Consider the following 11,927-nt stretch of genomic DNA (forward strand, 5'->3'; position numbering starts at 1 on the left):
GCCATGTTACTAAGGAGAAGCAGGAGAAATGAGTCTGCCCCCCCCACCCCGGGTCGGAGTGTATCCCAGGTCCCATCTGACCAGCGTGTATCCGCTCAGGGCCAGCACTCAGCATGCCACCAGCTGCTCCTTGCACCGTGCACCCATGGGCCCTCCCTGACTTCCGGAATCCATACCTCAAACACTGAGATGAGAAAGTATAGGAAAGGTAACAATGCCCTGTATCCGATACATAATCATGAAAGAAGAACTCTGCAGAGCATTCTAAAATAAAGCAGAAAGCAAGACGTCAGAGAGAGTGCAGGCCAAACTAGGAGAGGCCATTTGGCAGGCAACCCCCGCCCCACAGTCTGGTCTCCGTGTCTTTATTTGAGCAGCTTTCTAACACCAGGAACTAATTAAAAACGAAGGGGCAGAGCTTCTGACCCAGCACTTTTCGCAACCTTTACACGTCCCATAATAGGCCTGTGAAAAATCACACTTGCTCAAATGACCATCTCTGACTTCCACGTGAAGACACTGGAGCTTTAAGGAGCTCCCACTTGGAGGAACTTGTTTTTAGGTTAGTGATAAAGGAGTTCACACTCACGAAGCTCGCTGTTCCCGCATCGGAAAGCTGATGGTGTGGAATCCCGGAATCGCCGGCTTCCCCTTACTGACCCAGAGCACAGATGTCTGCCACGTATCCCTGACAGCTGGACTTCAACCATCTCCATGGTAGACGACCGAGTCCAAGAGCCCACGACTTCCTGTGGAGACTACAGAAGTCAGCAGCCCCAGTCCGCCTTTCAGAGCCCAGGAGTGTAGGCAGTGGGAGGGCTCAGCCCTCCTCCACTATCATTTGTTGGTGCCTTACTCATTTTCCAGTCTGACTCATCCTTGGAGGCAAACGGGCTCGGGCTCAGTGTTCATTGCAGGAAGTGCCTGGCCGGCTGTGTGAGGTTCACAGTCTCCAAGCAGCCCACACCTGTCCTGTGGGGCCATCATTTCCCAACAGGTAGCTCCAAGGAGAAGACATTCCCTGTCAAATTAACTCTCGCGCCCAAAGGCGTTTCTCCCGTGCGGGTCTAAGACCAAGTCAGTCTGGCATTGGTCGGAAATGTGGTCGATCCAGCCCTAACCGGTTTGGCTCAGTGGATAGAGCGTCAGCCTGCGGACCCAAGGGTCCCAGGTTCGATTCCGGTCAAGGGCATGTACCTTGGTTGCGGGCACATTCCCAGTGGGGAGTGTGCAGGAGGCAGCTGATCGATGTTTCTAATTCTCTATCCCTCTCCCTTCTTCTCTGTAAAATATCAATAAAATATATTTTAAAAGAAAGAAATGTGGTCGATCCAGAAACCCACAGCCCTTCCACGTGGCTTCTGAAAGCCATCCTGCATTGCCCACTGCGTCTCATCAAGTGGAATCACCACCAAACAGTCCTGAGACTCATGGGAACTAAGTTATTCTCTGTGCTCAATTGGGGGGAACGGGGAGTGAGGGGGAGCAGGGGATAAATCACAGAAGCAGAACGCTCTTTCTGTGGTTTTGAAAAACCATGGACAGATGTCCAGGGACATTCATCAGAATGAAAACTTGGGACAGACTGACTGCTCTCTGTGACCAATGGACACCTCCTTTGAATGGGTTGTGACCTCAGGGGGTGTTGTCCAGACCCTGCCTCTTTGGGGTCAGACAGTGTCCTGTTTTCTCGGGGAGAGCAGGCAGGGTGGAGCTTTTCTCAGAAGAGAAGGCAGAAATCAAAGATTCACACCGGGAGAAGAGAAAGGGAAGCTGGAAGTCGCCTGGAGGGAGTGATTGAAGGTCTGAAGGAAAGAGCCTTCCTCCCGGCCCGCCTGGGCACGGAGCTGGGGCCTAACAGAATCTCCTGTCTCTTGCTGATTTGATGATAAAATATGGAGTGGACCCCCTGGGAGAGCAACCGCCTGGAGAAGTAGATGGATAATTGGCTCTGCTGGCGCGCTCGCTGCTGGGCCTGTGAGCCGCCCGCCAGCATGACTAACGCCTCTCCCTCCGCCTAAATTAGATTCTGATTGTGTTTCAGAGATGTTCACTGAATCGCAGATGTTGGAGGTAAAAAGACCCAAACTTCTGAGGAACACCTCCCGTGGAGCATGTGGGGTTGTCACGGGCACGGCTGGGCCCTCTCAGGCATCAGGCCAGGGGAGCCCCCTCCCTTCCCCGGCCTGGGGAGCCAGCCAGCTGCCCACGGGGGCTCTGAATGGAGTGGGCTCTGGACCAGCCTGTGGGGGCCTGTAAGCAAGTGCCTGGCATCAGTGACTAATTCCTGGTGTAGACCCTGAGTTGGACCCAGAGTGTCCCCTTCTCCGCACATTTGCGTACTCACTGCCAGGGCGGGTGGAGTGGTTCAAGGTCCCCGCCGGTTCACCCCCACAGGCTCCTCAGCCACTGGACTTCTCCAGTCTGCACTGAGCCATCGTAAACGCTTTCTGGTTTCTCTTGCAGAATTTAGCCTACGAAATCATCCTGACGCTGGGACAGGCATTTGAAGTGGCTTACCAGCTCGCACTGCAGGCGAGGAAAGGGGGCCATTCCTCCACGCTCCCAGAAAGCTTTGAAAACAAACCCTCCAAGCCCATCCCCAAGCCCCGCGTCAGCATCCGCAAGTCCGTGGTAAGTAGAAAGGATGCAGATGCTAGGGAAACCTGGACCAGAGGGGGAGGGGCTGCTCCCCGGGTGCCTGCGGGGAGGGGTGCCGGTGACACTCAGGGCCTGTCTTTCTTCACCTTTTCCTTGGCCTCCTCCCGGCACATGTCTGCCATCCTCTCAGCCCAGTTCCTGGAAAGCAGGGGGGACCATCTGCCTGAACCTGCGGGCTCCCGAGAAAACACCACCCCCTCTGTCTCCTCTGGCAGCCAGGAGGGGCTGGGCCCTGCTGCTGTCCTTGTGAATCGTTTCTGAAGGTCCCAGTGTGGGAACAACGTTCCCTGAGCCTCCGGGAGCCATCCCACCCGGGAAGCCTCCTCGAGCCCCTGGCCTGTAGGGAGGTTGGCAGAGGTTCACGGTGAAGGTGACTCTACCCAGAGGAAGCTGGATGCACAGGCCTTGGGCAGTTGGAGCAGAGCTGCACCGACTTTTGAGTTTGGGGTTTTGGGAAGTCTAGATGGCTGGCCCCTGGCCCCTCCTCCTGGTCCTCTGCCTTCCTCCAGGAATCTTCTCCCCTGCCCTCCCAGGAGCTGTGCAGACACCCTGTCTTACAGACTTGCATGCCTTCGGAGCGCCCTCCTCTGGTAGTAGCAACACCCAGAAGCGGAATGCTCCCAACCGGCTTCTGCTTCGTATGGCCCCCTAGAAACGCAGGGCAGGCCTGTCCTTCCATCTGTAACTCCCTCCCCTCCCACCAACCCCTGGCCCCAGGGCCCTGGGGGAGATGCAGGATTTCTAATGTTTGTGGAGAGGCAACTCTCTTTGTGACCTTGTGATAACCTTTGTGACCTTGTGGGTTCTTGTTGGCAATCTTCCTTTTGGCCTCTGCTCCTGTCACCATTCTCGGCAACATCAATGTCCCTGGGGTGGTCCCTGCCCCGGGCCTCTGTGTTCCTTGCCAGCTCACTCTGGGACCTTGCCTCCACCCCACTCAGCCATCACTCCATGCTCAGCCCTCCTCGCTGATCATCACCAGGGACTGGGCGCCTCTGAAAACCTGTCCTTCACGCCCTGCCCCCTGATGCCCTGGTCCTCCCTCCACAGCCCTTCCTCCCCTTCCCGGCCCGGTCCTGACACACTCCCAGAACTCAGAACTCCAAACTCACCGGGTCAGATTTCTTCAGCATTTTACAGACACCTGAAATGGGGTATGTCCAGGGCAGGATGGTTGGTTCTCCCCTCGAGGTTGTTTGTGATCTTTCCCAGCTCAGTAAGCGACACAACCATTCCCCACGGTGCTCCAGCCGTAAACCTAGACGTCACCCTGGACTCCTGGCTTCCCCTCGGCCTGCGTCCAGCCCATGAGCAGCTTCCGTCCACTCAGCCTCTAAAACGTGTCTCAGATCTGCCCACTCCTCTCCTTTCCTGTCACTCTTCTCACCCCGGGAGGGTCCAGCACTGCTCCTCCCTAAAACTACAGGAGTACACCTCCTAGCAGACCCCCGGCCGCCACACGGCACCTAGGGTCTTCTCAGATCATAGATCAGAGCCCGGCAGGTGTGGCTCAGTGGATTGAGCGTCACCCCATTCACCAAGAGGTCACCGGTTGGATTCCTGGTCAGGGCACATGCCTGGGTTGCAAGCAGGCTTGATCCCCAGGGGGCGTGCAGGAGGCAACTGGTCAATGTTCCTCTCTTATCAATGTTCCTATCGCTCCCTCTCCCTTCCTCTCTCTCTAAAATCTTTTTAAAATATTAAAAATAACAAGCCCATAGGTCAGATCATGGCACCACTGCCCAGCTCCCTAAAGCCTGACTTCCCACTGTACTTCTCTCTGACGCTCAGGCCTTTCTGTTCCTGGGAGACAAAGCTCACTCCTACCCAAGGCCTCTGTCCCACCTGGCCTCATGTCCCCCTGATATCCACGTGGCTGACTCTGTCATTCAGATCTCAGTACATGAGGGGGCTTTTTCTGGGCCACGCTCCCTCGTCACACTCAAGCTTATCTTCTGCTCTTAATTCTGTGTAGCATTTATAAATGGAGATTTATTGTCTCTCTTCCCCTACAAAAACTATGAGTTACATATCCAGGAATTTTCAGGATCCTTTTGTGGTTTCTCTTAGACTAGTCTATGCATTCTCGTGTGGGCTGTAGATCAGTTCTGGGCAGGCGCCTCTGGTCCCCATAGACTCAGCCGGAAGAGCACTGAGGGCTGAGCGCTCTGCCGGCTCATGGAATCCATCTGGGAGCTTCACTGAGCAATATGAAAACACACAGTGACAGCACTGATGTGCGTTAAGGGCCTCAAGGCCTCGACCTGCACCTGGTGTCCGTGTTCCATGTCCCTCGGCCCCAGTCGTTTATTGCTGAGAAATAATCCGTGATTCCTGAGAATAGGTGACCCGCTCCCACAGCCTTATGGAGATGCAACCAAATCACGTGGGAAGGTAAGCGATGGACATGGATCTCAACCTCCGCAGGTTTCAAAGCTCACTGTGCAAGAGCAATGGGAGAGGCCTCCCCGCCGCGCCCTTGCTCAGAGTTGCTGAGCAGAGTCGGGGACCAGAGCCAGGGGCAGACAGGGAAATACCCTTTGGTGTTTGGTGAAGAACTCGCCCCAGGCCCTTCTGAGAGCTCATGGCTTTGCATGCACAGGGCTAGGCCAGCTTTAACCGTTCTCCAGCTCAGCCTGACCTGGCCCTGCTCACCTCCCCCTGCAGGTGTCTCCCCTCCTGTCTCCCCCTCTGTGAACTGACTACAAGCCCTAAATGGGCCACGTTCCCTTCCCTTGGGGACTTTGCCCATGCTGTTCCCTCTCCCCTGCCTTGGCCAGGCCAACTCTTGCTTTCCTTCAGCTCTCCATTTAGACGTTATCCCGTTCTTTTCATGTTACCTGTTCAGCAAGTATGTATGATGTGCCTACTGTTAACTGGGTTGCCGGGAGCTTTTCTAGGTAGTGAACAGAACAGACAAAACCCTGTCTTCATGACAAATAAACAGATGCGACAGGATGTGTGTGGCGAAGGATTACACAGAATAGTAAGAGGAGAGCCAGCAAGCTGGGGCGCTGTTTTGGATGGGCCCATGGTGAGGAGGGGATGTTCGAGCAGCCACCTGAATGATGTTAGGACATAAAGCAGGCAGGGGTCTGGAGAGGAGCATCCCTCAGAGCAGACGGAGCAGCCAGAGCGGCAGAGGCCCTGGGCGAGGGCTTAGTGCTGGGGGAGCAGCATGGGGGGGGCGATGTGGCTGGAGCGAAGCAAGGTAGGCAGGCAGGGCCACCTGCAGGTCACCTTGAGGACTTTGGGTTTATTCTGTGATGGAAACCATTGGAGGCTTGAGAATTAGGGAGTGGCATCACCCCCTCCTGGAAGTCCCCCTGACTCCCTGACGTGGGGTCCGTGGCTTTCCTGCGGGTCCACAGAGCACCCTTCCCCCTCCCATCTCACTTCTCAGTGTTGAGTGTTGCCCTGTCCGCTCCCCAACCGTTGCCTTCAAGAACAAGGCCCGCATCTCATTCCCCGTCCCTTCTCCAGTGCCTTGCACACGGTCCATATGCACTAAATGTGGTCGAAAGAGCAAATAAATGATTCTCACAGCCAACAGCCCTGAAGTCCTGCTGGGGTGGTGTTGGCCCCTGAGTAGTGGTAGGTTGCGTGCTCCCACCCCGTACAGGTACCACATAACAGGCATCAGCCTTTCTCTCTCAAAGCAGATCGACCCCTCTGAGCAAAAGACTCTGGCCAACCTGCCGTGGATCGTGGAGCCGGGACAAGAAGCCAAGAGGGGGATTAATACCAAGTATGAGACCACGATTTTCTGATACTCACCGTCCTCCCGCCCTCGTGGTGCCTTGCACGCCGAGCAGCCCGGAGCAGGCTTCCCTTCCCGCCTCCGTTCCCACCCAGCCCAGGAGGGAGACTGCTCTGTTTGTGTGGCCTTGTCACAGGTGAAAGGCCACTGGCCATTCCTGGGGACGTTCTTTCTGCACCAGTGACAGAAAGCGCAGCCGAAACCCTGAGAGGCACGAGCTGAGATTTCCGCGGGCTCCCGACTCCCCTCCCTGTCACCACCCAAGGTATTTCCAATGACTTGGCCCCCACACTTGCTTTGCTGTCGTTGGGGATAAACATCTTTTAAAAAAAAGTGCAGGGGATCTCTAATACTGCCTAAAAGTATAAAAATCTTGCGTTTTTCACTGTCCACAGTTTTAAAGGTAGAATCAGAACAGAACAGCCCCCACAAAGCATCTGTAAAATCATTCTATCACTGAGCATCATTTCACGCAACAAAAACTACCCTCCATAGTGGCCAGGAAACCCTGCCTCCCAATTTCTATATTTGTGGTTTTTTATGTCATCAACTATGTCGGCTAAAGAAAACCTTCACATCTATGAACTGATTCAAAATTTACGAATGATTTAAAGCAGAGAAATTTATTATGCACAGGAAAATGTGTCTTGTATTCAATATTTTTACTAAAAAGATGTTTCATTAATGCATTGATAAGCAAACGAGGTTAGTTGTGAGGGATGTTCCCGGTTTCGTTTCAAGTAACTAAATCTCTACTGCTACGACCAAGAACGTAGGCTGAGCGTGGGAAGGTCCTGGGACTCTCCCCCAGGCAGGAGATTCGGGCAAGCAGACGGGGGTCCCACCCCAAGTGCTGACGCAGCCACAAGCCTGCAGAGATTGTTTTTTTAAATCTTCACAGTGTTTTAAAGAACATGTTAAAATAAAAACCTAGGGCTCCTGCTGTCAAGATTTCTGTCATGGAAAACTTGTTTGAGAAAGGTGTTAATAAAATTCTATTGCAAAAATTTGTTTTCTAGAAAAAATAAATACAAAAAAAAAAGAAGAGATTCCAAAGTAATAAAACTCTTTTCTTGACACAGAAAAATAAATAATGTTTGCTTACTATTTGATTAAATAAAATTTACTTACATTTCATTAAGCTATTTTACTTTTTTTAATGTCTCTGTGGAGTATTTGTATGATAAATACCATAATGTATATTTATGTAGAATCAAATTATATACAGTACCAATATCATTATAGAAAAAAATAACATTTTAATGTATATTGTTCTAACTGATCATATTGTGAATCATTTTGAAGTTCACTATAGAGATATTGATAAATTGTGGGACTGTCTTAATGTTGCTTTTTTTAAAAAAAAAAATTAACCAATATGATTTTAAACCTGAGAATATCAGTTACATTCATCAGTTGGTGAGTTTTGGAAGATAACTACATTTTATTTCAAACTGACACATGTATATGGTTTCAGTTCAGTGTGGAAGAATTTTAATACAATATTAAATTACTTGAACTGAACAGTTCCTTGTACATATTTTGCCTATTCACTGTCGATATGTATGTAGAAAATGGAAAGTAAAATAACACATCTATGGTACCAAAAGGAAACTGTATAGGAGCAAAGTGAATAGTAGCTTTGCCGAAACAGAAACATACGTGTAAATATGCTTGGGCTTCCAGTTATAAATTTTGTAATTTTTGTCATTATTTATATCCTATAAAAAAGCACACAGAATAAAAAGGAGATTGTACAGCCGCCAGCGCCTGGCATTGTTCTGTGAGCACTTCCTGCTTCCATTTAGGAGGGGAACTAGAGGGCCAGCCCTCTCAGCGTGCATAGCCGAAGGGATCTTTACACGGGCACAATAATTGAGGAAATCTGCTCATCTCCAAGTTCAACCCGTCTGAAAAGATACAGTGGCCTTCACAGCTTGAATTTCAGCCAGAAAGCCCCTGTTGTCTTGGTTGAAATATTAAAGTGGGCTGTGAGGAGAAATTGCCAAAACAGAAATTTCTAAAAGAGGAAGTGACCACGAACTGGGTCACTTTTATAGGATCACAGAGATGGCAGGTTGGGTAAAGCACCTGCGTGTTTGTCTTAGCTCAGGCTGCCATCATGAAATACCACAGTCTGATGAGCTTAACCAATACATTTAATTTCTTACAATTCTGAAGGCTGGAAAGTCCAATGTCAAGTCCAAGCCCGCACAGTGGTTTTCATAGAAGGCACTTTCTCTTGGCTTGTAGGCGGTCACCATCATGCTGTTTGCTCACATGACCTCTGTGTGTGTGAGCCCAGGTGGGGAGCAGCAAGCTCGCTGGTGTCTCTTCTTACAAGGGCACTAATCCCATCATGAGAGCCCCACCCTTATGACCCCATCTAACCCTAATTATCTCCCAAAGGCCCATCTTCAAATACTATCACATTGGAGGATTAGGGCTTCGACATGTGAATTTTGAGGGGACACCAACATTCCATAGCAACATTCATCAATCATTTTCCCTAAAATGCATGTGCCAGCTGTGAATTGAGTGGTTAGAGACACACCGGGAAAGATCAATGGTTCACATTCCATACCCTGTGGCTTTCAGATCTCTCCACAGCTGGATCCAAGTCTGTTACTCTGCAAAACACATGCCAAAGCAATCTTGGGGCACTCCCAGCCTGACATGCAGAGGCCCAGGGCTTTGAACCCCAAAGAGCTAAAACCATCCTGCAATGGGGTGGCATTCACAGAGGCAGAAGGGCGGGTTTCCTGAAGGAAGGTTTGGGCTGGAAATTTAGATGGTAATGCTTCAATTGAGCTACTTTGGCCCTTTATCTTTGCTAACCAAAGGTCAGTATTGCTTTTATTCATTATCTCCATGGATCAAATGCTTACTTGCATCAGTTATGGCCCCAGCACAAAGCAGATGGCACACTCCAATTAGGATCATTTAAGAGTTTAATAAATAAAATACTTACATAGGTGTTGGCAGCCTGTAGGGTAACAGAGGGGGTAGAGCAGTGTCCCTGGGCTGGTGATGGGCTGAGAGGGAATGGGAGAGGAGGGGGCTGCATACAGGTTGAGGAATGTGGCCCGGTGCAGGGGCCCTCAGCAAGAGAGCCATGGATTAAAATACTTTGCTCTCAGCCCTGGCCGGTGTGGCTCAGTTGGTTGAGTGTTGTCCTGTGTACTGAAAGGTTACTGATGCAATTCCCTGTCAGGGCACGTGCCTGGGTTGTGGGTTCCATCCCCGGACTGGGTGCGTATGGAAGGCAATCAATGTATGTTTATCACATTGATGTTTCTCTCTCTTTCTCTCTCTAAGCGGGTGAGGATTAATATATATTTATATGGCCCTGACCAATTTGGCTTAGTGGATAGAATGTCGGCCTGTAGACTGAAGGATCCCAGGTTTGATTCCGGCCAAGGGCACATGCCCGGGTTTCGGGCTCAATCCCCAGTTGGGGGCATGCAGGAGGCAGCCAATCAATGATTCTCTCTCTCCCTCTCCCTTCCTCTCTGAAATCAATAAAAATATATATGTATCCTGATCTCACTCTCTACCTTCCATTCTGCATTACCTGAACCCACGGATGCCAGAGGGCGGAGGGCCACTGGTATGGTCTACACAGGGCAGCCTCTAGCCACCAATCAGGACTGGGAACAGGGAGGAGTGGATCTAAGTGGCAAACAGAGAGCGAGCCCCCACGTATCAAAGAAGGGATTTGAGCTAATTTTCTTGAAGGGGAAATCTGACAAGTTGGTAATTGCCATGTCCATGGGCGTGGGGATCCTTGAATGCTATTATTATTCCAAAAAGGACTTCAATTCAATCACTCCATTAATTTTTTTCTCCTTAAATTATATTCTATGACAAATTTGGGTAAATGAACCCTATGAAAATTATTCCTGGTTAGTTCATTAATAAGTCATGGAAGTGATTTTTCTCAAGACACCAGATATTTTGTTGGAATACTTGGGAATATTGCTGGTGCATATCACGTCTGGATGTGATGGGGCGGGAGACAGGCTTAAAGAACACATGGCCAAATCCCCAAAAATCAATACAAATTCACACTTGGACCAAATAACATTTTGTCTAAGCTATTTCTGAAAAGAAATGAAAATTTGATAAGTGGGTGAACCTCCAGAGTTCTTGCTTCTTCACTGAATTGGAATATGATGTCCGTGTTCAGAAGGCTATATGGAATAAAGCCTTTTTTTTAAACATTAAGTTTTTCAGTTCTCTTTTTTTATACAAGCTCTTCACTGAGTATGTTTCTTATGAAAATTAAGCAATCTGACCATTATAACACATTTTTTAAATTAAATATTTATTGTTGAAAGTATTACATATGTCCCCTTTTTCCCCCCATTGACTCCTTCGAGCCTTCCCCTGCTTCCCCCACCCAGGCCTTCACCACCCTATTGTCTGTGTCCATGGGTTATACATATATGCATACAAGGTCTGTGATTTCTTCCTACTACCCTCCCCCGCCTCCCCTCTGAGATTCCGCAGTCTGTTCTATGCTTCTATGTCTCTGGATCTATTTTGTTCATAAGTTTATTTTGTTCATTAGATTCCACATATGAATGAGATCATGTGATACTTGTCTTTCTTTAACTAGCTTATTTCACTTAGCATAATACTCTCCAGGTCCCTCCATGCTGTTTCAAAGTATACACATTTTCTTAAAATAAGATTGGGTAAGCGCCCAGCACAGGCCAGCAGTCGCACTGCACCATGGTGCTCCATCAGGTGCCCTCACCCCTGGACCCCACACCCATTTGCTGCTGTCGGAGCAAACATGTGAACCCAGGCATCGGCCTGCCCCGGTGGCAGAGTCCTGTTTCCACAGAAACCAGCTCCAAACAGGCAGAGGATTTCCTTAGCCCTGTCGAGTAATGACCATCTTGCACACTGTGAGCTTCCCTTGGTGCCCTCAAATCAGAACTTTCTTTTTTTGTTATTGTTAATCCTCACCCGAGGATATTTTCCCATTGATTTTTAGAGAGAGTGGAAGAGCGGGGGGGGAGTGGGGGGGAGACATCAATTGGTTGCCTCCTGCATGTGCCCCGGGATGGAACCTGCAATCCAGGTATGTGCACTTGACCGGGGATCAAACCTGTGTCCCTTCTTTGCTAGGGCCAATGCTCTAGCCACTTAGCAACATAATCCAGGGCAACCAGAACCTGCTTTTGGTGGTGGGATTAATCCTAAGACTTTGGTGCTGACCTGGGGAACACCAGTTCTACGTAACTGTTTCCCGTCTTCATCTCAAGCCAATGTACTCGCTCAAAACTCACTCTGAGCTCAGGGTGGCGCCACTGTCCTTAGAGTTGTGAATGCAGAGCCAATCACCCCACCCAACATACTGCACTCTGTGTGTAACTCCTAACAAATCACAGCTACAAATTACCGCCAAAACAATGTCTGCTTTCCTCTCCAAAACCCCAGAGACCTGTGTAGTAAAAGCTGCACAGGCATTCCAAGAGTAATGACCAGCGATGCA

The 11,927-nt window shown here is 49.9% G+C and overlaps 1 protein-coding gene across 1 annotated transcript in view; it reads left to right on the forward strand.

Moving 5' to 3' along the window:
• ANKS1B (ankyrin repeat and sterile alpha motif domain containing 1B) overlaps positions 1–8,183 on the forward strand; it is an 822,202-nt gene extending 814,019 nt beyond the window's left edge. Inside the window, exons 24-26 of the mRNA XM_005882370.2 lie at positions 563–682; positions 2,467–2,634; positions 6,321–8,183. Of these exons, the coding sequence (XP_005882432.1) occupies positions 563–682; positions 2,467–2,634; positions 6,321–6,431 (399 nt within the window). The 3' untranslated portion in view covers positions 6,432–8,183. The remainder of the gene's footprint in view (positions 1–562; positions 683–2,466; positions 2,635–6,320) is intronic.
• Positions 8,184–11,927: the final 3,744 nt, after the last annotated feature.

Source organism: Myotis brandtii, unplaced genomic scaffold, assembly GCF_000412655.1.
Source record: "Myotis brandtii unplaced genomic scaffold, ASM41265v1 scaffold708, whole genome shotgun sequence".
Classification (NCBI taxonomy): domain Eukaryota; kingdom Metazoa; phylum Chordata; class Mammalia; order Chiroptera; family Vespertilionidae; genus Myotis; species Myotis brandtii.